Below are 26,295 nucleotides of genomic sequence, written 5' to 3'. Positions count from 1 at the left end.
AACTAATTCTACATTTTAACTCAATCAACTAATAATTATTTACTAAACAGGGCCAATTTAGAGCAAGACATATATCTGGAACGGATAACAGTACAATAAATCATCTCAGAGAATGCAATGAAGAGCCAATTGAGGTGTCTTAGTAAATTGCAATCCCTAAGCAAGTGAAATGGAAGATCTAGTCAAGAAATCTTTCATTCTGTTTTACTCATTATATATCATAGTGGAATAAAATATTTATATTATTTTTCTTTCATCAATAAGGAAAAAAAAAAAAAAAAAAAAGGAAACTTGGAAAGTGTGGTTGACTGGAAAGGTTCGATCCTCAGCTTTAGGTATGGAGCAATCTTAAATCTCCAGGCCAGCTGTCCCGAGGTGCATACAATTTATACAAAATTTGACTTTATAATGTACAAAATTCATATTCATCATAATACACACACTCTGTATGCATTTATTTTAAAATATTGTGTATGTGTGCGTTAAGTGTTTATGTGTCTTCAATTATATAATTTTATGTATTATGAACATGAATTTTGTACATTATAAATTCAAATTCTATATATTGGACCATGGTTCACGATATAAATTGCCATGACAACTCAGAGACAGATACCTATAACTTGAACATGCATCTCAAAGAATCTGATGAAGATCCATTTGAGGTGTCTCAATAAATTGAATTGCAACTTGCAACCCCTGAGCATGCGAAATGAAAGATCGATCTAGTCAAGTAATCTTTAATTTCGTTTTGTTTTACTTAATTACGGTATAGTAGAGGGATAAAATATTTATATCGTTTTGATTTTATATAGTGTGATAATATTGCATGGCTGCGTGCAGTGATTGGATATTATACATTTGATATTTCATTAGATGGAGTGCATCCGTGACACATACACTAGCAATATAAACAACATTATATTATGTCCACCAAATGACGACACTGATCAAAGGTTTTTGACATTTTTCTCTATTTTTTTTCTTTATTTTTGGAATGTTGTCATTTCACTGTAATATGATGAAAGTAATATAATAACTCTAATCTAAACTATTGTTAATGTCTAATGTTGTTGGGACCTATTTTTTTGGATATGAATATCTTAGTAGTACTTAAGTTGAATATATATTAATTAATAATTTAAAAGTTGTTTAATTTTTAATATTTTTATAAATTAAAATGGAGTAGGAAATTTCCCGTCCCCGAATAATTCTCATGGATATGAGAATGGGAAGATTTTTCTCTTTTCTAGCAAAGATGGGACGGAAACGAGGAATATGATAGAAAATTAGGGGCGGAGACTGGAGGTATACCCGCGCCTCCGCTCAGCTTGATTGACATCTCTACTTTTAACATAAGTAGTATAATTTTCCTAAGAGAAAATTGTAATTTATACTCTTTCATAATATGTCAATTATCAATGTCACTCATGAATTATTATTAATGGGGTAAATGTTGCCCCTCAATTTTAAAAAATGGTACATATATTATCCTTCCTGTGGTGTAAATATTGCCTCTCCTGTCGGTACGGAAAGGGCAATATATATACCATTTTCAAAAATTGAGGAGCAACATTTACACCACTAATAATTCAGGAGTGACATTGATAATTGGTATATTATAGAGGGGCATAAGTTACAATTTTTCCATTTTCTTATTACATCCTCAATTTGTCTACTTCATAATCACAAAAATACCCCTCCCTCTCCCTATATAAACTCCAACGCCATTCCAAAAGACTTCAAACTTTTATCGGAGGCTTCATATTTCTTCCGCGAATTGCATTTTCGTGTATCCGTCTGCTTTCTCTCTTCTATTATCTTCTGGTCCTTCATCGCCTACCAAAACTGGCTAACTCTCAGGAAGAAAGCAGAAATAAGGCGGTGGTGATCGCCCTATATGAAGCCCTGAGCTCACGTGACGTCGAGAAAGTCCAGAAGCTTCTGGCCTCCGATCTCGAGTGGTGGTTCCATGGCCCGCCGTCGCACCAATTTTTGATGCGCATCCTCACCGGCACTGCCGATTCCGCCGCCGCCGCCGATTCGTTCCAGTTCAAGCACCAGACGATCGACGCAATCGGCTCCTCCGTGGTGCTCGTCGAAGGCTGCGATCCGCCGCGCAACATCACGTGGGTTCACGCCTGGACCGTTACGGATGGGGTAATTACTCAGGTGCGCGAGTACTTCAACACGTACCTCACCGTCACGCGCTTCGGCGACGCCGCCGCTGCCTCCATTGCTCCGCTCTCCTGCACTGCCGTCTGGGAGAGTAGCCTCCCTAATCGGGGCGGGAAATCTGTGCCCGGTCTCGTCCTCGCTATCTGAGGCGGGTGGGTGGGTCACACCCGACCCGTAGTACGTGAAGTACAAGACTAGAAGGCAAGCATGCGAATTTTTTCCGCATGTATGTGCAGAAAAAGAACTACTGGCTTTATGGTTGTGTTTGTTTCGTTTGTAGTGATGTGTTTGGCTTGCAATAAAATCGTTTCGTTTGATTGGATAATTAGTCTATAGAAAGCCTTTTTTTTTTTTGCTGTTACTATTTTAATGATTTTAGTTTTATCATTTTGATTTCTTGTAAAAACATTTTAATTTTTCATACATCTTTTTTATTTGAATCTATAAACTATAACCTATAAGTGCTAAAATCACAAGCGAACATCACTTACCACTTTCAGGTACCAATTAAAGGTTACGTTTTTTTTCAAAATCAAAGGGTAGAGCCCAAATACAACAAACAAATGTGTCAATTAGAAACAACTTACGGTCTACTTATTATTATGTCACTGAGCTTCACATAATCAACCCACAAAATAAGTTAATGGGAAATCAGACGACAACCAAACAACTTCATTACCTTGTTCATGCAATAAAGAATACTTTACACAATGATCTACTTTATTCGATTCAGTGACAAAATCAAACCTCTCACTATCCTCCTCATTCTTTCATGCCATTATTTAGGAGATAACTGATTAAGGGATGGTGTGGTGTGACTCTTCACCATTCTTTCTGAATCCGTCTCAATCAGAACACGTTTGTTACAATTATTTTACCGATCTATTATTGAAGATGTGTACTTGAATGTAGAATGTAAGAATATATGTAGTACTATTTTACTTGAATCATATGGCTTCTCTTCCGGCTACATCCTCAGCTGCTTCCTCAACTTCCGGCAGTGTGGGACGCGGAAAGATTTGAACGATCAAAATAATGCAAAAACATAACGGACCCATGAAACATGCATGCGAATTAAGTCACAACCACACAAATACATTATAATGTGTTCATAATCGACGTGGGCAGCCCAGTCAAATTCCGAACCTCTACCAATAATGGTACTTTGCTTAGGTGCGACGTACCACAAATTTTTTTAACCCAAAAAAGAAAAACTTTATTATATTTTGGGTGCACAATTAATTTGATTTTTTTGGTATAAAAATTATTCTCATGTTATGTGTCTTATTTGATTAACAATATTAAAAAAAAAAGGAAAAAAATTAATTTGACCAATGAACAATAAATAAGACATGGCAATTTGTGTGATAGACTCAACAAGAATTGAACTTGTGACTTTTTTATATGAAAATTATATTTCACCCATTTAGTGGACATCAACCTCTTCATCCACCCATTTAGATCAACTGATCTGATGATATGAAAATATAATGTAAGATTTCAAACTTATTAGTGGCTGTATTTAGTAAGCACACTTAATGTAATTAAATATTTAAATGTATGATAAAATGATTGATTTTTGTATATTAAATTTGTATCACAGAGTGCCATAAGCTGAAAAAAATCAAATTGCTTGGTAAATGAATACCCAAGTAAATTAAAAGTTTTGTAAATATGATCCAAATTGGACTCAAAATATGATTGTGTGCTCGAGTAAGAGTCAAATTTACACTATCAGATGCCATAAAATTAAAGATTTTGAGCTTAGCTTGCTAAATGAATACTCTAAGTTCGAAAGGATCTAACTTTGCAGACAAATTACTGAAATTAGTCTCATTATGGTGATGATATATAATACGAGTAGATCTCATAAAAAAAGAGAGAAAAATTTTAAACTTAACTTGTAAAATGAATTTTAATTAAAAATTTTCACATTTTATCTTACAAATATTTAAGTGAATAAATATAAAATGACTATCTTATAGATAAGAGTTCTATTAATGTACTCTCAAATTCTACTCCGTCACTTTTACTTAATGACAGACAACGATATGTTATTTTCATAAGATGGGTCTCAAGAAATAATGTTTACATCAAGAACTTGAGGGTGAATAAAACTTGGAAGTTCACATAATAATTTCATAATAAAATACATACACAACTGAATTTTTTGTGAATTTACTTAACAAAATCAAACATCATATAGAGTAACAATTAAGCTTCCGCATGAATAACTCAATTAGTTACAAGGTAAAGTTTGGAAAAAATAGAAGGAATAAACAATTAAGCAATAGAAACACCGCGGTTTCGGATCGGTCGCGTATATTATATTGACAGCCTCGGATGTAAACGTCAAACGTTTGCCGCCCCAAATGAACGGACGATAATGTCGCACGGGTCAGAAAAAGGAGGAAACTAAAGTCCCTTTTAACAAAGTGAAGAGATGGCCATAATGAATTGAAAAAATTAAAGCAGAGAATCCAATACCCCCAATTCTAGGCTCTCCAACCTCATTCACACCACCTTATATACACCCCACCTGAGCATCGCTCAGAAATTACACTAATTTTCGAGACCCCCTCGTTCACCCATTCTTGCTTCCCAACTCCAGTTAGCTCAAGCCCCCCCATGGCTAATGTAAGTTCCCGTGCTTATAACTACCAACACAATTTCTTTAAAATTAGTTATATTAGACGAAACGCATCTTTCAATTTTATCTGATCGATCTTTTTCTTGATTTTAATTTAGACGGTGGAGTTGAAGGTGAATTTGCACTGCGACGAATGCATTAGGAAAATCCTGAAAGCCATCAAGAAAATTGAAGGTAATTTTACACTATATGAACATTAACCATTTCTTGTTCTGATGATGATCTGAATTTCCATGATTATGGGATGACAGACATTGAAACATACGATGTTGACAAGAATCTAAACAAGGTGATGGTGACTGGGAAGGTGACGAATGAAGAGGTGGTCAAAGCTCTTCATAAAATCGGGAAGCAAGCTAGCAGCTGGGGAGAGGAATAAACGCATACAAACAACAGTCTTAAAAACAAATACATATATATGTTTTTCTTATAAATATAAATTATCTTAGTTTGGTTCTCTTAGCTTATAGTAAACGATTTTATTGGAGTTCATGTATATGTAGTATTTTCTTTAATATTCGAGTATAATTTAATTACCAATTTAATAAGGATGGCTTCCAAAGATCATGCTTGTTAATTAAGGGTCTTTAAAGACATGCTATGTGAGTTGTAAGGTTGAAGTTTTGGAGTGAAGACCTTGTTGAGGGCAAACACATTCTCCTGTAAGTATTCTTAGCTCGTTATAAAGAAGGCAAAAGGATGTAATTCTACCGTGAGGGAATATGACTTTTTGTAGACACAAAGTACAATCAATCACTTTAAAGTCTTACTTTAGTGATCATGAGAGATTCGAATTACACTAGTAATTTGAAAGGTCCTTACGAAATCTTGACTGATAAAATGAGGTGAAGACATAAGTGGGGACCTTAGGACTAATGAGGTGATTTGCTATTTACTTCCTGATTCTGGAGGTATAAGATTATTCTAATTTAAGTTGAGATATTTAATTTATATATATAAAAAACAAATTCAAAGAAAACAAAAATTCCCATACACGTGTCTTCCCGCCACCTTTCTCCCAGCATCACGTTCGAGACATTCTGCAATTCCTAGGATTTTGTTGTTTGTGTTTTCCGTTCAGAATCCGTACGTGTTCTCCGTCATGGACAATATTACGCCCCCTCCGCCGGGGCAAATGCCCGGCCAAACAGACGATTTCTGCCGGGCCGATATATACATTCACTCCCGCGGGTTTTGGGACAATGACCCTTTCGACCCGCGCCCCTTCCTCAGTTATTCTCTGCCTCTTCTTCTTGTACAATTATGTATCATCTTCGTCCTCACTCAATTCCTCCATTTGTTAATGAAACGCGCCCTCATGCCCCGCGTCGTCTCCGAGCTTCTGGTATTCATTCTTCTCTTCCCTATTCCTTTCCTCGCTACAATTCAATTCAATTCAATTCGCTTTGATTCCAATTTTGCAATGCGCGTAGGGTTTCTCGCACAATTCGTATATCTTTGTCTGCTAATCTGCAAGTTAGAAATTAACATTCATTTCACAATGGAATGCTTGTTTTGATTTGGTACAGGCCGGCATAATTCTAGGTCCGACAGTGCTAGGGCAAATTCCGATGTTTACACAGACATTTTTTCCGGCGGAAGGAAAAACCTATTTAGATTTATTGTCGAAAATCGGTTTTATCTATGCCACATTCATGTGTGGAGTGAAGATGGATCCTAAGATGGTTCTGAAATGCGGCAGGAAGGCGTTCACTATCGGAGTAACAACAGTGATGGTTCCCTTAGCACTTTTTAGCAAATATTCGAAAGTATTAGACCTTTCGGGGATTCATAGATATAGACGGTTGTCTGTGAAGGCGATCTTCTCAATACAGTTTTTGAGTTCGTTTCCCGTGACAGCGGCTCTGCTTGTGGATCTAAAGATCATTAATTCTGAGCTTGGCCGCCTTGCATTGGCCACGGCTTTGGTTGGTGACTTGGTTAGCAATGGGATGTCTACTGTTTTCTCGATCATGAGAATTGCAAGCATGACGTCGATGCCTATACTGTCACTGCATTCTTTAGTTTTGACCACTGCCTTCGTCGTGGTTACTTTTATAGTTGTTCGCCCGCTTTCAGCCAGGGTTATTAAAATGACACCGGAAGGGAGGCCAGTAGATGTGTCTTTTGTCATTTTCATGACTTTTTTTGTCCTGTTTACAGTCATGGTCACGGATAATGTTGGGATTAGTTACCAGTATGGACCGTTCTTGCTTGGTTTGGTGGTACCGGATGGGCCTCCTCTGGGGTCGACACTGGTGGATAAGCTGGATACGATTATATCAGGGCTGTTTGCACCGCTTTTCTTGACTTACTGTGGTTTGAAAGTGAACCTCGTTATACTGTATGATCTGGAGTTTGCAGCTGTCATTTGGGTTACCATTGCGTTGAGCTTTCTGTCAAAGTATTTCACGGTTTTGTTAACTAGTCTGGCCTGCAATGTCCCTCCGAAAGATGCTGCTTCTCTTGCCTTCATGATGAACACACAGGGCTTCATTCAGATGTCTTTCTACTTCAACAATGTTGTTAATCAGGTACACTCGATTACCTTTAAATTTATTACTTTCTGGATTATCAATGGATCTTGTTGCCTTGTTGCATTCTGTTACACGCTAGGATATGGTTGTTTTCTTAATTGCTTGTTCTTAATTGAAGTGATTGTACAAGGTTTGCATAAATCTTATACGCGCCCTTCTCCCTCGAATGAAATGCAGACATTTGATGGCGAAACCTTTTCCATGCTCACTTCATCTGTAATAGTCACAGCAGCAGCATCATATATCTTTGTGGGGTTCTTGCATGATTATTCAAAAATATATGCTGGGTATAGGAAAAGAAACATCGAGAATAGTTCACTGACCTCAGAGCTGAGGATTCTGTCGTGTGCTTATCGACCAGATGATGTGTTGGCAGCGAAGAAGCTATTAGATGCGTCGTTTCCTTGCAAAGAGAGTCCTATCTCGGTCTATGCACTCCACCTGGTGGAGCAGGTTGGGCAGGCAACCCCGCTGCTAATTGATCACCAGCTAGGCCAAAAACATTCCTCCCAAGTTAGCAACGCCCGCTCACAAAAGATACTAGACATGTTCCAGTCGTTCGAAATGCAGCATTCGGAGTTAGCTACTGTGCAGTTCTTTACAGCGATATCGATGCTCAAGTTCATGCACCACGACATTTGCTCGCTCGCGTTTGACAAGCTGACGTTTTTTATCATGCTCCCGTTTCACAGGAGGTGGAACCAGCAGGGCAGGATGATCTCGGACAGCACTACGTTGAGAACAATTAACTGCAATGTTCTGGACATGGCTCCTTGCTCTGTAGGCATTCTAATAGACCGTCATAAAATCAGGAAAAAGATGCCCGGGGGGCCATCTGCTTACCAAGTGGCCGTGATTTTCATTGGAGGATCCGATGATCGAGAGGCATTGGCCTATGGAAGGCGCATGTCAATGTCACCCGAGGTCCAATTCACCTTGATGCGTTTAGTCCCACTCAACCCTGATATGGCCGAAAACCAGTGGGACACAGTTCTGGACGCAGAAATGCTGAAAAGCGTGAGGGTGTTAGAGCAGCAGCGCGATAACATAGTGTACAGAGAGGAAAGAGTGACAGATGGGGCCGAAAGCGCTCTGATTTTACATGCCATGGAAGAAGCATTCGACCTTATTTTGGTAGGAAGGCGGCACAAAGACATAACGCCGCAGTTATCAGGGCTGACCGAGTGGAACGATCTCCCGGAATTGGGGCCTCTCGGCGACATGCTTGCCGCTGCAGATATCAACTTCCCTGTTTCAGTCTTGGTATGTCAGCAACAACCTTATAAGCATAAATGACAAGGTGCATGGGCTGCCTGCATTTTAGTGCTTCCATTTCTTCAATCGATCAGACTTCTTGTATAATGTATTCAGTCTTTAGTAATTGTAATGATACTAATGTATTAGCATATTGTGTATATTTGGAAAACTTGATGTTGCTATAATAGTATAATCTACTGATTCTACTCAATCAATTATATAAATGTTGTTAGTTTAATCAGCTCCTTCCACTCGAACCAACACATCTTGGTGTTGCAGAATGTTAACTATATAGATCTATTTAGAGATATTATATGTTATAATTGTTCCATAAGGGATAGTTTAGTGAGTGAGACATGATTCTTGTAATCAGATCATCATAATCAGGAGGGGGAGCAAGATCCAAGGTAGGACCATTGAGTCAAATCTGATTTTTTTTTTTTTTGAGTTCTACTACTCGGTTACAATGTAGTATCTGCCTTCACTGAGACTGGTGTACACCGGATGCCGCTTGACCACAAGATCTTTGGCAATCTGAATTAGTCTTATAATATTTTTTTTAAAAAAACCGAGTACTTAAATTGTAGAGCGACAAATTATACTGTGGGCCATGGTCCACATTAGAAGTTGAAGTGTTGAACCACTGATAAATATTTATTTTAAACATGCATTAAACTAAAAATGAATTTTTAAAAAAAATAAAATTTTAGAATATTAAAAATAAAAATTCAATTGTTTAAAAAATAAAAATAATAAACATTCAATATATTAAAAATGAACATTACACTAGTAACCCATAGATCATAACCCAAGGTTTGCTTTGATCATTATTCTATGGGCGAATAATGTACGTTCAGTATATTAAAAATGTACCAAGTATTCATGAAAATACATTATTTGAGTACTGAAAGTGCATTATTTTGTATACTATCAAATAATATACTTTTCGTATATTAAAAATGTACCTTATATTCATGAAAAATATATTATTTAAGTACTGAAAGTATATTATGTTATATAATGTATATTTTTTTTCTTAAGTAGTATAATATATATTTAATACACAAATAATGTATTATTAGTATATTAAAAATGTCTTTTTTTTATAGTCCACGTAAAAATTGGCAAGATCCATCAGTTGGGCCTAGACCGGTCCAGAAGGCAAATTATTGCATGAACCATGGTCCACACAGCCGTGTGGACCAAAAATAAAAAGTACATTATTTTGTTACTGAAGGTACATTATTTTTGTACTTTAGGTACATTATTTGATAATATTATACCTACAGTACAAAAATAATGTATCTTAAAATAATGTACCTACAGTACAAAGATAATGTACCTTCAGTACAAAAATAATGTACTTTTTATTTTTGGTCACACAGGGTGTGTGGACCATGGTCTATGCAATAATGATCGGGTCCAGAAAGCAGTTAGCCCATTTCTCGTTGGCGCAAATACGAACAACAATAAGAAACGACATTTCTGATTTCCCTCCCTCCACTTTCATCTCTGCGCAAATAGAGCCTCGCTTGCGGAGTTCCATGGCTGGGAACTTTTTCCGGCGATGGCAGACAGCTGGTCCGTCCAGTTCATACGTTCTTCAAACCGGAAAATCGGAGGCGATTTCACTACAAATCTCCCCATTGTTGTGTTCGCAAGTTCTACAATCCCTAAGCCCTTGCTCTTTTCCTTTGTATTTCCATCTCTATATGCACCACCACTACATCTTCTTCTTCTCTGCCGTTCATCGTAGCAGAGAAGAGAAGATCATCAATCATGATCCCCACAGTCCTTGCTCCGCCGCCGCCCTTACTGCAAAACCCGGGCCTCACAGTGGATTACTGCCTGGGACGGATCCTCCTCCATTATCCAGGAATATGGGCGGTCAAGACGGATACCAATCAGTTCCATTTCTTAGCTTATTCCCTGCCTCGTATGCTTGGACAGCTAGCTGTCATGTTCTTCCTCGCCCAGGGCCTGCATTTGTTGCTCAAGCGCTTCCGCTTGCCCCGATTCGTCTCTGAACTTTTGGTACTCTTTCATCTTCAATCGCCTTTCCTTTATGCAATTCTTAAATCTGCACAATTTAGGCATCCCTAAATAATGCTGTGTTTTGTATATCCCCAATAACGATTGATTGGATCTTCGTGAGCTAATCAGAAATATGCCTCCTTGTTTACGCGATTTCAATAATAAAACAAATCGGGAAATTGTGTTTTTAGTCAGATCATATTTGATTTTAGTCCCTACTATTTTGACACCAATATATCACTTAATAAAGTGTGGATTTGGTCATTTAGGGACTAAAATCCTCACTTTGCACATAAATGAGGAGTTAAAGATGATCACACGTATATATAAGGACTAAGTTTATACCAGGGTTATAACTGGATAACCAAAAATTACTTGTAATTTTTCCAGTTCTTATTGTGTTCTTTGGTTTAATCTTCCTTTTCTATTTGGTTCCTGAGTTAATTGGTTGTGAACCTCCAGGCAGGTATCATCTTGGGGCCAACGGGGTTGGCAAGAATTACATATATAAGAGACAATTTATTGATTAACGAGGCAGACATTTACATGAGTTTATTGTCAAAAATTGGCTTCCTGTTCTTTATATTCCTGAGTGGAGTGAAGATGGACCCGGGACTGATTTCCAGATCTGGTGTGAAGGCGTGGACAATAGGAGTGATTGCTGTTGTCCTCCCAAATTTTATTTTTATCTGCTTCAGTGAAGTCGGGATAATGGAATATGACCAGATTCAAAGATATAGATGGTCAGCTATTCGGGCTATCTTAAGAATACAAAGTCAGTTTTCGTTCCCAGTGATTGCACTTCTCGTTGTTGATTTGAAAGTTATGAACACTGAGCTTGGCCGCCTTGCTTTGTCAACTGCATTGATAGGTGACTTGCTTGGCACTATTGCCATGGCCATTTATGTCAATGTAAAGATGGGATCCATCACTGCAATGCCTGTGTTGACAGTACATGCTTTCATTTTCGGCGTGGCGTCTGTTGCTCTTATTGTGTTCACAGCCCGCCCCCTTTCATCAATGATAATCAAGCGGACCCCTGAGGGAAGGCCGGTAGACATGTCCTACATCATTCTTATGGCATTTCTGGTCTTTTTGTCATCCCTATTGAGTGACAATGCAGGGATGAGTTTCCAGTATGGTCCTTTTATACTCGGTTTGGCTTTGAAAGGTGGGCCACCGTTGGGATCTACACTGGTGGACAAGCTGGATACAATTGTATCAGGGCTGTTTGCGCCACTTATGGTGACTTTTGCTGGTATGAAAGTGAACCTATGTGAAATTTTTGATCTGGAGTTTATTGGGTATGTATGGTTAACCATGCTGGTAAGCTATTCCATCAAATACTTTGCAGTTATCACCCCGGCTATAGCTTGCAAAGTTCCTATCACAGATGCTGTTTCTCTTGCTTTCATCTTGTGCACGCAAGGCGTTGTGCAGATGTCTTTTTACTTTAACAACAGTATAAACCAGACATTTGACCGGGAAACGTTCTCCATGCTGATGATGGCTATATTGATCATTGCTTCAGTCACGCATTTTGCTGTGGCGTCTATTTATGACTATTCAAGGACGTATTCTGGGTATCAGAAGAGAGACATCCAACACAATTCTGGCAACTCTGAGCTGAGACTGCTAACAGTTGCTCACCGGCTAGAAGATGTTTTGGCAGCCAGGAAGCTGTTAGATGTTTCTTGTCCGTACAGAGAGAGTCCCCTTTCAATCTACTCACTGTTCCTGGTTGAGCTCGTTGGCAGGGCAACCCCGCTGCTAATTGATCACCAGTTAGGCCAAAAGAATGGATCTAGCAACTCGCGTACCCAGAAAATGATGGACATACTTCGTTCGTTTGAACTGCAGTACATGGGGTATGTTTACGTGCAGTTCTTCACTACGATATCACTGCCGAAGTTCATGCACTATGACATTTGCTCCCTCGGGTTTGACAAGCAGACATCCATGATCATACTTCCATTCCACAAGAAATGGAACCTGCAGGGCAAGCTTATCCAGGACAGCAAGAGCATCAGAACGATGAACAACAGCGTGTTGGAAACGGCTCCTTGCTCCGTGGGTATTCTGATAGACCGTCATAAGATAAAGAACCAGGGTCGCATGCCATCACCAGTGCAACACGTGGCCTTGATATTCCTGGGAGGAGCTGATGACCGCGAGGCGTTATCTTATGCCAGGCGCATGTCAAGATCACCCTCGGTTTACCTGACTCTGGTGCGCTTTGTTCCACTGGACCCTGCCCCTTACGACAACCAGTGGGATGCAGTCCTCGACGCAGAAGTGTTGAAGGACATGCGGGTTCAGGCTCATCAACAGGACAACATCTTGTACCGAGAAGAACGAGTGAAGGATGGGGCTGAGACTGCTCTCGTGGTACGTGACATGCAAGAAGTTTTCGATCTTATCTTGGTGGGGAGGCGCCATAGAGACGACATGCCACAGCTGTTTGGACTTAGTGAGTGGAGTGAAATAGCTGAACTCGGGCCTGTTGGCGATATGCTCGCTGCGGATACCACTTTGCCTGTCTCAGTTGTGGTGGTGCAACAACAAAATACCAAGGCCAAATGAGCAAGTTAGGCTTCAATCTTTAGCTCACCATTGATTGTATCAAATGAACTTTGATTCCAATGCTGATTTCATCACATGTTTTATTGTTCCTTTGGGTGATTGTTTGATTACAACTTTACATCTCTCATTATACGTCTATACTGTTGCATCAAGTGTGCATGATGGGCACTTCTTATAATCAATCAGCTGAGAATCCAAAAGATTTATCAGACATCTGTTATTGGTGTCTTTTTAACTTGAGTTTCTTGTTCTGCTAAACCAAAGGCAGTATTATATATATCTTATGCAAAATTCTTTTATACCGATTTGATTTAGCATTGTCACAAATTGGCATGAAAAGGGTCCCATGTCCTACGATACTACCACCGTTACAATTCCCCTTAACTGATTCCATCATGAATTAATAAGAAATTTAGGTATCAAAAATTATGTTTTGGTGATAAATAATTCCATTAACTAATTCTATCATGAGTTAATAAAATATTTACGTATCAAAAGTTATGTTTCGGTGATAAGGGCATTTGATATTTAATTAATGCAAGAATTAATCTCTCTAGATATGAATACCACTTACTTTTTCACTATAAATATTTATAGTCAAAGCCAATGAAAGGACATCAAGTCATCAACATATAGATAAATATTCTGCATCATCTTCATCTTCATAAAGATATACAAGTTGTACATGTATCAAAATTTCTTGAAATATAGTGAAATTGACTTTGCACCATTTAGAATGATGAGAACAATTATGTTTGTATTAGAGTTCACCAAATATAACTGTAGGAATACAAGAGTATATATACAAGAGAATCATAAGTAAACTAGGACTGAGAATCATAAGTAAACTAGGACTGAGACTTATAGTATGACTCTATTATGTAGAGTCCTAATACTCCCCCTCAAGCGGATGGTATGGAAGTAACCTGTAGCTTGTCACGTAAGAAGCAGAACCGGGGACCTGCGAGTGACTTGGTGAAAATATCAGCTAGCTGATCCTTAGTAGAAATAAAGTGCACCTGAATGTCTCCTGCAGCTACTCTGTCTCTCACAAAGTGATAATCAATTTCGACATGCTTTGTGCGAGCATGAAAAATAGGATTAGCACACATATAAGTAGCTCCAAGATTGTCACACCAAAGTTTGGGCACTGGAAGAGGTGAAATTCCTATTTCTCGCAGCAAAGAGAGGATCCACAGAACTTCAGCACATACATCTGCAAGAGCCTTGTACTCTGCTTCAGTAGAAGATCGAGCAACAGTCCTTTGTTTCTTGCATACCCAGGACACTAGATTGGTTCCAAGAAACACAGCATGCCCACTAGTAGACTTTCTATCCGTAGGACAACCAGCCCAGTCAGAATCCGAGAATGCATGAAGCTCACCTGAACTTGACTTTCTCAATCGCAAACCTAAAGACATAGTACCTTTAACATACCTTAACACACGTTTCAGTTGTTCCCAGTGTGCAGTGGTTGGAGCATGCATGTGCTGACAAAGCAGATTAACTGCAAAGGATAAATCTGGTCTCGTGATAGTTAGGTACTGTAGTGCACCTGCAATGCTCCGGTATTGCGTGGGATCATCATATGGATCTGTACAGGTAGATATTGTCTTTGAAGTCGTAGTAGGTGTAGACACAGGTTTGCAGTCTGTCATACCAGCTCGTTTAAGTATGTCAGTCATATACCTGCGCTGAGAAAACAACACTCCATCTGCACACTTGACTGTTTCAATCCCAAGGAAAAACCCAGGCTCACCAAGATCTCTAATCTTGAAAGTACTAGAGAGCTTGGAGAGCAAAGCCTCCAATGCACCATGCGCATTGCTCATAACAAGAATATCATCCACATAAACAAGCAGGTAAACAGTAGCCGATCCACGAGAATAATAAAATAACGAAACATCAGTTTTAGAGGCATTAAAACCAGCAGATAACAGAAAAGTGTGCAAACGAGTGAACCAAGCCCGGGGAGCCTGCTTCAAACCATACAGGGAGCGTTTCAACAAGCAAACATGATCAGGGTGCTGAGAATCAACATACCCCGGAGGCTGACGCATGTAAACAGTTTCTGTAAGATTACCATTAAGGAATGCATTATGCACATCCAATTGCCTGACTAGCCAACCAGAAGAAAGAGCAAGAGAGAGCAACAACCTGACTGTAGTAGGTTTAACCACCGGGCTGAAAGTGTCAAAGAAATCTTGACCCGGGACCTGATTAAACCCTTTAGCCACGAGCCTGGCCTTGTAGCGCTCAACTTGCAGCCATCAGCCTTCCTTTTCGTGCGAAACACCCACTTGCAGCCAATAATATTCATAGACGCAGTGGGAGGAACCAAGCACCATGTCTGATTCTGCAACAAGGCATTGAACTCCTGATCCATTGCCTCCCTCCATTCAGAGTGTTTGACTGCCTGAGTATAACAAGTAGGATCAACAGAGGAAACTTGCACAGTCAAACCCGCAACCGGAGCCACAGACCGACTCCTAGTGGCCATGGAGTGAGACCTCTCCGTGGGACGCACAGTACGACCACGTGGCCGACCACGAGGCCTCTTCTGAGCCACATCAGCAGGAGGCGAGGGAGCTACCACAGATGGATCAGCCACAGGATGAAAAACAGATTCAGCCCAAGGTCGTGCAATAGATTCTGATGGAGCCTGCAAAACAGACTTAGCACCAAAAGGAAACACAGCTTCATCAAACCGCACATGACGGCACACAAAAACTTTATTAGTACGCAGGTCCATGCACCTATAACCCCGAAACGAATCAGGATAGCCCAGAAAGACACATGGAGAAGACCTGTAAGACAGTTTATGACGATTATATGGCCGTAAGTGCGGATAGCACAGACAGCCAAAGACACGAAGAAAGGAATATGATGGCTGAGATCTGTGCACCAAGACATGAGGACTAGAGTTATGGAGAGTATGCGAGGGCATTTTGTTAATAAGGAAAATAGCAGCCTCAAAAGCAAAATGCCAGAACCGAGACGGCACAGAGGCACGAGCCATAAGTGCTAGCCCGGTTTCAACCACATGCCTGTGCTTCCGTTCCACACGACCATTCTGTTCGTGTGTGTACGCACAAGATTGCCTGTGACTAATACCAAGCTGAACAAAAACAGAATGTAACTTTTTATACTCAGCCCCTAAATCAGATTGAACAGCTTTGATTTTACGATTGAAGGCATGTTCAACTAAACATCGAAAACGCTCAAAAACAGAATATATATCTGACTTTAATTTCATAGGAAAATACCAAGTATAACGAGAAAAGTCATCCACAAATAAAACAAAATAACGATAACCCTCAGAAGAGAGTACAGGAGCAGGGCCCCAAATGTCCGTATAAACTAAATCTAGCACATTCGAACTAACAGAGACAACACGTGGCAATGGGAAACGTGCAGATTTACCCATTTGACACGCAGAACACACAGTATGAGAAGTTTTATTCGACTCACTAACAGAACAAGACTCCAAGACTCGATGTAAAACACGCTGATGCGGATGACCCAAACGATCATGCCACGTAGACGCCGAAGCACGAGCAGAAATAAACGCGGAAGGTGAACCAGAAGGAACCGGCAAGGCATAGAGCCCACCGGAACTATTGCCCCGCAAAAGAATTTCCTTGGTCCGAATATCCTTCACAATAAAGAAGGAAGGGTGAAACTCAAAAAACACCTGATTATCCGACGCAAAGCGCTGAACGGATAATAAAGAGGCAGAAAGACGGGGAACATGTAAAATATGAGACAACTTAAGAGACCTAGAAGGCGTAGAAATAGAAGCATGACCCACGTTACTAATAAGTAAAGGCGTACCGTCACCAACACGTAAAGTGTCGTTACCACCATATTCTTCAGAAGTAGAGAGGGCAGCTATATCAGGTGTGGCATGATGTGTTGCACCAGTGTCAGGCAACCAGGTATGAGCAGTCACGTTATTCGCCGAATCACCCTGATGAATAAAATTCGCTTGCGGAGAAACCACATAAGGCAACTTGTAACAAGACAAAGCCGAGTGACCAGCAAGTCAGCAAGCTCAAGGAGCGTCACCGGATGTCCTCGAACCGCCAGCGAAGAGGTGACACCCTTGAACTCCGGTCGAAGGCCGCGGAACACGTACAGGTTCTGTTCTTCCAGCGTTACCTTCCGGCCGGCGAGAGCTAAATCTTCAACAATAAGCCGAGCTCGCCCGAGATACTCCGCCGTCGACGAATCTCCTTGCCGAAGACCATGGAGTTGGCTAAGCAAGTGAAGTTGGCGGGATTGAGAGGCGGAAGCGAGGGACTGCTCAATGGCATCCCACAACTCCTTCGATGTCCTACAGCCGACGGCGATGGAGAGCACCTCCTCGGACAGCGAAGAAACCAGGAGAGACAGCAACCCTTGATCACGGCGAGACCACGCAACAAACGCCGGATTCCGAACGCGGGCAGCAGCAGCGGACGAGGTAGCAGCAGACACGGCAGGGAGGAACTCCTCCGGGCAAGGACACGATCCATCAACAAGATCAATGAGATCATGGCCACGTAGAAACGGGAGAACCTAAGTACGCCAAAACAAAAAATTGCGGTGGTTGAGTTTGATGCTAATGTAGTGATGAGCAGAAGAGAGCGACGACACGGGAGCCGGCGCCGCAGAACTCACAGCAACATCTGAAACGGTCCGCTCAGAGGCAGAGCCGTCATTCGTAGCCATGGGAACAAGAACGAAACCCTAGCGACTGATACCAGATGAGAACAATTATGTTTGTATTAGAGTTCACCAAATATAACTGTAGGAATACAAGAGTATATATACAAGAGAATCATAAGTAAACTAGGACTGAGAATCATAAGTAAACTAGGACTGAGACTTATAGTATGACTCTATTATGTAGAGTCCTAATAAGAATGACACATAATTTTTACATTATGGTTTTTACGTAAAAATTTGTGTAATTTATTTATATATTTTAATTTTGACCAAATTAAATTATTAAAAAGTATGTCAAAAAGTCATTTATCAAATAAGACCATAAATGATACAGATTAAGTAAGTGAAATTATTATTATTATTATTATACCAATTACCAAGGGAACAATAAATTGAGAAAAGTGAAGTTGTGAGGAAAGAGAAACAAAAAGTGGAGAGATGAGTTTGGGAAAAAGGATATTCATGTTTCAAGAAAAAAAAAAAAAGAGAGTTAATATTTAATTTAGTTCTCAATTATAGTGCATGGTTTTGATGGATGCAATCTTAAACGAAGGTTTATGCTTTATTGAATTCTTAACTGGAATTTTTTTTACCAAATTAAGACAAGTATTAGATCACATATACAGTAATTTAATGATCCAATTGAGTAGAAGAGTTAATTCTAGAAAGATCCTTTGATACTATGTAGGATTAACATTTATCAATATTTCTCCGATTTTCAATTGGATCATAAATGATTCATTGATTAGAATATCAATATCAGTTTATATTTTGCACAGTTTGTAATGTGTCATATAAGAGAGAGAGAGTTGGGCAAGAAATAAAAGAAAAAAAAAAAAGGAAGACTGACATTGAGTTAGTAAGACAGATTAAACCCTTTTTCGAACCAACGAGATAAAAAAGAAAAAGAATAGAGCATCAATATCAGTTCACATTTTTCAATGCACTTTTACTGTTCCAAAAACTCTATTTTGCAGATGAAACCCTTTCTTATCTCTCTTACCTTCTCTTTCTTTCATGTTGGCTTTAATACTCTAAAAAGCCGTGGAAGAATCATTGATGTACATGCTCTTACTGACCTTTACCATTTCTTTTATCATTAATTTTCAATTTGACCAAATATAAATAGTCTATTGAATATTGATTTTGTTCCAAATTAAATTTGGTCCTCCACTTAGATATCAATTTAGTAAACATTAAATTCAAGCGTAATAAGATAAAAATTGGTCTTCACATTCTCACTAATGATGAACACAATGTATCAAGTTTATGAATCGAATTTGCCATCTCAACCAAAAGTCAATTTTTACATTATTATATTTAAGTGTTTACAAAATAAATATTTAATTAGAGGACCAAATTTAAAAAAATAATAGTCAAGTGACCATTTATTGTCAAATTAAAAGTCGAGAATGAAAAGTGGTAATATCAATAATTAATAGACCAATTATGATCCAACTGAAAATTAATGATAAAAAATTGATAAATGTCAATACTTCGTGTTTCTAGAATTAAATGTAACTAAAATTAATAGTTTAAGACTAAATTAGATATTAAGTACAAATTATTATTTTTGGATAAAGTGAAAGCACACAAAATTGTACGACACCCATGATTATTGAAGCTTGGGGTTCTTGTTTTTGGGAGATAATCTACAACCAAAAACTGTCTGGCGATGGCATATTTGAATTTGTTGACCATCCATGGAAAATCAATTGACTTAAAAGATTATGAGGTCAACCTGCCGGCCTCTACCTCCGACGACACTCTTTCTCTTTCGCCTCCAATTCTTTCCCGCCGGCCGGACGGCAGGATTAGGATTCATCAATGGAAAACAATACTCTGCGTTTGGCGTCGTTAGACAATCCGGCCGGCGGCAACCAAATAAGGGCGCCGCCCTCACAGGCTTCTCCGCCAAGCCTGTTCCCAAAGGTCTCGTAAGCATGCAGCTTATTTCATCTCCATCATTTAATTAATTGTTTAATATGGTATGATTGGGTTAATAACGTTTTTTGTTTTTACAAGGAAACTCATATTCATTATCTGAGAAATGGACAAATTTAGGTCCAACCGATGAGGAACTTTATAGGATAAAATGTTTAGATGCATGTTGAGAATGAAACTTCCACTAATGTCCTTGGGTCGATGGATGTGATGAGCCTTAGCTCGATGGCGGGTGGTTTTCTAGGCTTTGACTTCGATTGCGTAACTCAATAGTTCGGGAGCGAAGCAATCAATCCTGTACTATTGTGTCATCAACTACTTTAGGGTTGACTGAAGCCTTCTCATTATTGAGACCGATGATTGGGCATAATCATTCTATATCCAAAGTGGAACATTCCGGGTTTGATTTTTCTACTAAACTACAGACCTTGTGACACTCGATGGATCATCATAGGTTTTTCCGATCAATTGAAGGTGAATTTCCAATATCATATGGCTGAGAAATTAAAGAATCTCCATAGGGAGCGCCATATGTTAACTTTCGTTCCACTACTTAGCCAAAAAATCACTTCAAATAGATCATGGGAGTTGAGTTTGTCAAGATATATCAATTATAGCTGCAAATCACATTGGAGAGGTTAATACATACCAAGTTTAATCTTCAATTATAACGACTTTTTTTTTTTTAAATTTAATTATAGACAAATAATTTTTCCATATTTTCTGTCTACAAATAATCTGTTATCCGGCCTATTGTTAATTTCATAAACAAAATTTGTAAATTGGGAATGTCATTTTATATTTGAGAACATGCAATTGCCAATTCAACCTCATTCACAAGTGGTAATTAGGATTTAGGAGTCAAAATTTGGATTGACAGTAATAACATGGAGAAACTCTCTAGCCAAAAGTTAACAATACCAAATACTCCGTAACACAATATAAAAATTAAAATTTTACATGTTTGAATAGAGTTTATGATCGTTTTATATTAAATTTAGTGTATGCCATCTAAAATTTACAAATTTATCAATAGGGTTAACATTAGGAGACAAATGACATGACTAAATCTGATAAAATTATAAAAATTGAAAAGTTAAAATGTGATAGAATTATTTGTTATAATTCCCATAAAATAATATTTTAATTAATACTTTCGTATATGATTGATATGCTTGTCAAAACGTATCATTTTCTCCATAAAAATAATATTATATATGGAGTACAAATTATGTAATATATCTTGATAAGTATATGTGAGATGAAGGATGATATTTTTGTGAAAGTTGTTTATTAACATTTTTAGTTTGAATTGATCAGTTATAAACAATCTAGACTAGTTTACCTTTTTGTAATCTTTTAATGGTTAGGGTCACGTGGTGGGTTTCACTCCGAACACATATTTGAATAACGGTTGTATACTTTCTCCTAAATCAAAGATAAAATTTGATGTGCACTTCAAGTTAATTAACTCAATGATTGAAGTAACTCAGTGATTTGGAACAATCAAAGTAAGAATACGCTAATTCAATAGCAAGATCCAAAGTTAAATTCTTATATGTGTACAACATATTAACAAGTTATGATGATCAAACTCTCAAGTTGGATTTGAATTAGTCTTACGATAATAAATAATGCATCTAAAAAAAAAGGCAGAGAGAGTATGTGCGCTGGCAAATTATACCATGGACAAAAGTCTACTTTGCATTGTAGACCATTGTCTAAAAAAAAACTTCAAATTCTGTATATGTAAATGACACATTCTGTACCTGCATCTGCCCAGTTTCTGTATCTATAGCTATTAGCATTTAGCAATTATCAAGTTATTTGTTTATATGTACAAAAAGTATTAACTATAAATACAGAACGTGATAACCAAAGGTACATAATTTTTGTATCAGGGTTCATAATGTAATATGAACTTTGGTCCATGGTATAACAATCGGTGCGGAGGAGGAAATAGTAGTATCCATAGGCCCAGACCGACCCAAAAACCAACATGGGCCATTTATTGTTGGCCCAATACCAACGACTATAACAAACGACATTAACGATTTCCCGGAGCTCCAAAATTGACTGGCTGGGAACTTTTTCCGGCGATGGCAGGCAACTGGTCCGTCCATTTCATAAATTCTTCAAACCGGAAACTCGGCAACTGGGAGGATTTCGGTACAAATCCTTCCATTTTTGTATTCGCAACTTCTACAATCTCTAATCCCTTGCTATTTTCCTTGTTTTTCTATCCCTATATGCGCCACCATAGCGTCTTCTTCTTCTCTGCCATTCTCGGGAGCAGAGAAGGGAAGATCATCCCTCAATCATGTCAATATACGGCGTTCCGCCTCCCCCTGTGCTGCAAAACCCTGGCGCCTCCGAGGATTACTGCCTGGGACGGATTCTCCTCCATTCTCCAGGATTATGGGCCGAGACTGGTCCAGAGGACTATAAATTCCTCACTTATTCCCTCCCTCGTATGCTTTTTCAGATAGCTGTCATATTCTTCCTCACCCAAGGGCTGTATTTGTTACTCAAGCGCTTCCGATTGCCTCGCCTTGTCTGTGAACTTTTGGTACTCTTTCGCCTTCAATCCCCTCTCCTTTTGTGCAATTTTCCCCTCGATTCATTTGCAGTTGATATTGATCTGTTTCCCTAACGTCAAATCTACATAATACTGTGTTTTTCTGTACATCTCCAATAACGATTGGTTGGATCTATGTGGGCTAATCAGAAATATGTATCCTTGTTTATGCGATTTAATTTTGAACTTTGTTCATTTTCTTTGGTTTAATGCCCCTATTCCATTTGGTTTGTGGATTTGTATCAGTCGGATCAAGATAGAAATATACCCTGTAATAATTATGCTTACAAATTTAATACTAATCATGAATAAAAATTTTATTATTCATAAAGAAAAATGTAATATTTAGGGGATGAACAGATTTATGAAAGAAACTGTAATACTTATAATGAAACATGTGATATTTTGATGATATTAGGAATTGAGAAGTTAAGGAAAACTGTAATACTTATAAGGGGAAGTGTAATACATATGAAAATTTTCATTGGAGATTTAGCCATTTGGTTTCAAAGTTAATTGCTTGTGAATCTGCAGGCTGGTATCATCTTGGGGCCAAGTGTGTTGGGAAGATTTGAATATTTAGGATATTTTATGTTGAGAGAACCGTCGGAGGCTTACATAGTTTTATTGTCAAAATTTGGGTACATGTTCTTTATGTTCCTGAGTGGAGTGAAGATGGACCCAGGATTGATGTCCAGATCTGGTGTGAAGGCGTGGACAATAGGAGCCCTTGCTGTTGCCATCCCAAATTTTGCGTTTACAGTCTTCAGTGACGTCATGTTATCACAGTATCCACAGATTCACAGATATAGACGATCAGCTATTGCGACTATCTTGAGAGTGTCCAGTCAGTATTCATTTCCCGTGATTGCAGTTCTCCTTGTTGATTTGAAAATTATGAACTCTGAACTTGGTCGTCTTTCTATGGCAACTGCATTGATTGCTGACTTGGTCAGTAATGTCTACTTGTCTGTCTACGCCAACTTGAAGTTGGGAGCTATGGCTGCCATGGATGTGTTGACAATACATGCTTGTATTATGAGTGTGTTGTGTATATCACTTATAGCATTCACATCCCGGCCCCTTTCAGCAATGATAATCAAGCGAACGCCCGAGGGGAAGCCAGTAGATACCGCCTACATCATTCTTTTCGCTTATCTGGTTTTTTTGGCAGCCGTGTTGAGTGACAATGCAGGGATGAGTTTCCAGTATGGTCCTTTTATACTCGGTTTGACTGTGCCAGATGGGCCGCCTTTGGGATCTACACTGGTGGACAAGCTGGATACGATGGTGTCAGGGCTGCTGGCGCCGCTTATGGTGACTTACACTGGTATGAGAGTGAACCTAAATCTATTTTATGATCTGGAGTTTATTGGGTATGTGTGGATTACTGCCCTCTCATGCTATGCTTTCAAATACTTTTCAATTTTCACCCCGGCTTTAGCCTGTGGAGTTACTATCAAAGACGCTGCTTCTCTTGCTTTCATCTTGGGCACTCAGGGCATTGTGCAGGTAGCACTTTACTTGAACACCCATGTGAATCAAACGTTGGATAGGGAGACCTTCTCGACGCTGGTGTTATCTGTGTTGGTCATTGCTACAACCTCGCATCTTGTTGTGGCTTATATGTATGACTATTCGAGGGCGTATTCTGGGTATCAGAAGAGAGACATCCAACACAATTCTGGCAACTCTGAGTTGAGAATGCTAACCGTTGCTTATCGCCTTGATGATGTATTGGCAACGAGGAAGTTGTTAGATCTTTCTTGTCCTTACAGAGAGAGTCCTCTTTCAATCTACTCATTGTTCTTGGTTGAGCTTGTTGGCAGGGCAACCCCGCTGCTAATTGATCACCAGTTAGGGCAAAAGAATGCATCTAGCAACTCGCGTTCCCAGAAAATGGTGGACGTGCTTCATTCGTTTGAGCTGCAGTACATGGGGTGTAGTTGCGTGCAGTTCTTCACTTCGGTATCACTGCAGAAGTTCATGCACCACGACATTTGCTCCCTCGCGTATGACAAGCTGACATCCATGATCATACTTCCATTTCACCGGAAATGGAACCAACAGGGCAAGCTCATCCAGGACAACAAGAGCATCAGGCTGATGAACAACAACGTGTTGGAAACGGCTCCTTGCTCCGTAGGCATTCTGATAGACCGTCAGAAGGTAAAGAGCCAGGGGCAAAAGCCATCCTCCACGAAACACGTAGGCATGGTATTCCTGGGAGGAGCTGATGACCGCGAGGCATTGTCCTATGCTAGACGCATGGCAAGATCACCCTCGGTTTACTTGACTGTGGTGCGCTTCGTTCCATGGGACCCTGAGCTATGCGACAACCAGTGGGATGCAGTCCTCGACGCAGAGCTGTTGAAGGACACCCGGTTTCAGGCTCATCAGCAGGACAACATCGTTTACAGAGAAGAAAGGGTGAAGGATGGGGCGGAGAGCGCTCTCCTCATACGTGACATGGAAGAGGCTTTCGATCTCATCTTGGTGGGGAGGCGCCATAGAAATGACATGCCGCAGCTAATCGGACTTAATGAGTGGAATGACATACCTGAACTGGGGCCTTTTGGTGATCTGTTTGCTGTGGGTGATATCATTTCACCTGTCTCAGTTGTGGTGGTGCAACAACAAAATACCAAGACCAAATGAGCAAGTTAGGCTTCAATTTGTAGCAGCTCCTCATTGTATCAATTCAGATTCCCTCAGATGTTTCATTCTTGTGTTTCCTAGTTGATTGTCTGGTTACAAGTTTACAACCCAATCATACATCTATACCATTATTGTATCAAGTGTGCATGATAACCAATCAGCTGAGATGCAAAAAACATTTATAACACATCTGTGAAGTGGTTGTTATCTGTTAAAGTGATGAGCTTCTCCCTCTCTCTTTAATTACTCGAGGGTGACACTAGGTCTATTAAATAAACAGCGAGTTAATACCCAATATAGTCCTCGACTATAGTGGTTTTACTTAATTTAGTCCTAAGTGATTTTTTGTACTCTATTTAGTCATGACTTTAATGGTTTTATCCACTTTAGTCTTCTGTTAAGAATTCTGTTTGTTGGGTGTTAATAACAAGATTAACATGGTAATTTCATTTCTATTTTATTTTTATCAAATTAATTATTAATTATATGTCTTAATTTATCTCCCTCTGGGCGAAACAAAACAATCCTGGATTTGGTTTTTAGAAAATTACGAGTACATGATAGTATCTTTTTTAACAAGTTCAAGGTGACGACGGCCTGTTCTTTGATATCTTGTACAAGCCCGTGAACTTGAACTCTCAGTTACTCTACGGCGGCACGGAATCTGGGCTTGAAAGAGAAAATCAATCATCTAAGTATATATATGTTGTGGCACTTTGGCTAAAATGTGATATGATACAAATTTTGATTTAAGTAGCTTTATTAAATTATTTTCCTATTATGAATCAGATACTATAAGTTGTTTGGTAAAATCTTGAAGGTGGATTTAAAATAATAGCTTATTTTGAAACGTTCATCCAAACAATGTTTCAAAATAAATTATAAAGATTTTAACATTTTTCATGTTCTATCCTTATTAATTGACAAAAATAACATCATTTACCCTTCTTTAAAAAAACCCTAATATCTTTTTTTTTTTTTCCTAAAATTGTTCTCCTCTCAATTCTTTACCATGTATTTTTCTTAAACATTCTTCTCTTAACAATAATTGAAAAACACGGTGGAAATTTGGTCTTTTTGCATTTATGTCAAATTTAAGGTGTGTGATTTTTGTGCTATGTGCTTAAGGTACGTCGTTGTTGAAACTTAAGTGCGTCGGTCTAAAT

The 26,295-nt window shown here is 38.9% G+C and overlaps 3 protein-coding genes and 1 pseudogene across 3 annotated transcripts; all 4 read left to right on the top strand.

Annotated features, from left to right (window-relative positions):
- The first annotated feature begins 1,758 nt into the window (after positions 1-1,758).
- LOC115999949 (wound-induced protein 1-like) lies at positions 1,759-2,539 on the top strand. The gene has a single exon (XM_031239923.1). It carries the CDS (start codon positions 1,999-2,001, stop codon positions 2,323-2,325), a length of 327 nt encoding a protein of 108 aa, XP_031095783.1. The 5' UTR covers positions 1,759-1,998; the 3' UTR covers positions 2,326-2,539.
- A 3,289-nt stretch (positions 2,540-5,828) lies between these two features.
- Positions 5,829-8,730, top strand: LOC116000069 (annotated as a pseudogene).
- Positions 8,731-10,146: 1,416 nt separating this feature from the next.
- Positions 10,147-13,479, top strand: LOC115998233 (cation/H(+) antiporter 3-like). Its single transcript, XM_031237733.1, has 2 exons — positions 10,147-10,656; positions 11,119-13,479. Exons 1-2 carry the CDS (start codon positions 10,402-10,404, stop codon positions 13,237-13,239), a joined length of 2,376 nt encoding a protein of 791 aa, XP_031093593.1. The 5' UTR covers positions 10,147-10,401; the 3' UTR covers positions 13,240-13,479.
- Positions 13,480-21,934: 8,455 nt separating this feature from the next.
- Positions 21,935-25,345, top strand: LOC115999635 (cation/H(+) antiporter 3-like). Its single transcript, XM_031239479.1, has 2 exons — positions 21,935-22,462; positions 23,006-25,345. The coding sequence occupies exons 1-2, from the start codon at positions 22,214-22,216 to the stop codon at positions 25,127-25,129; spliced, it is 2,373 nt and encodes a 790-aa protein (XP_031095339.1). The 5' UTR covers positions 21,935-22,213; the 3' UTR covers positions 25,130-25,345.
- The last annotated feature ends 950 nt before the right edge of the window (positions 25,346-26,295 follow it).

Source organism: Ipomoea triloba, chromosome 12, assembly GCF_003576645.1.
Source record: "Ipomoea triloba cultivar NCNSP0323 chromosome 12, ASM357664v1".
NCBI classification, from domain to species: domain Eukaryota; kingdom Viridiplantae; phylum Streptophyta; class Magnoliopsida; order Solanales; family Convolvulaceae; genus Ipomoea; species Ipomoea triloba.
This window is presented reverse-complemented; position numbering and strand designations above follow the sequence as displayed.

Bases quoted from the DNA above. Each gene is read 5' to 3' on its own strand.
- LOC115999635 (XM_031239479.1), top strand. From the start codon at position 22,214: ATGTCAATATACGGCGTTCCGCCTCCCCCTGTGCTGCAAAACCCTGGC. The intron at 22,463-23,005 runs GTACTCTTTCGC...GTGAATCTGCAG, and splicing joins GCCTTGTCTGTGAACTTTTG to GCTGGTATCATCTTGGGGCC.
- LOC115999949 (XM_031239923.1), top strand. From the start codon at position 1,999: ATGCGCATCCTCACCGGCACTGCCGATTCCGCCGCCGCCGCCGATTCG.
- LOC115998233 (XM_031237733.1), top strand. From the start codon at position 10,402: ATGATCCCCACAGTCCTTGCTCCGCCGCCGCCCTTACTGCAAAACCCG. The intron at 10,657-11,118 runs GTACTCTTTCAT...GTGAACCTCCAG, and splicing joins GATTCGTCTCTGAACTTTTG to GCAGGTATCATCTTGGGGCC.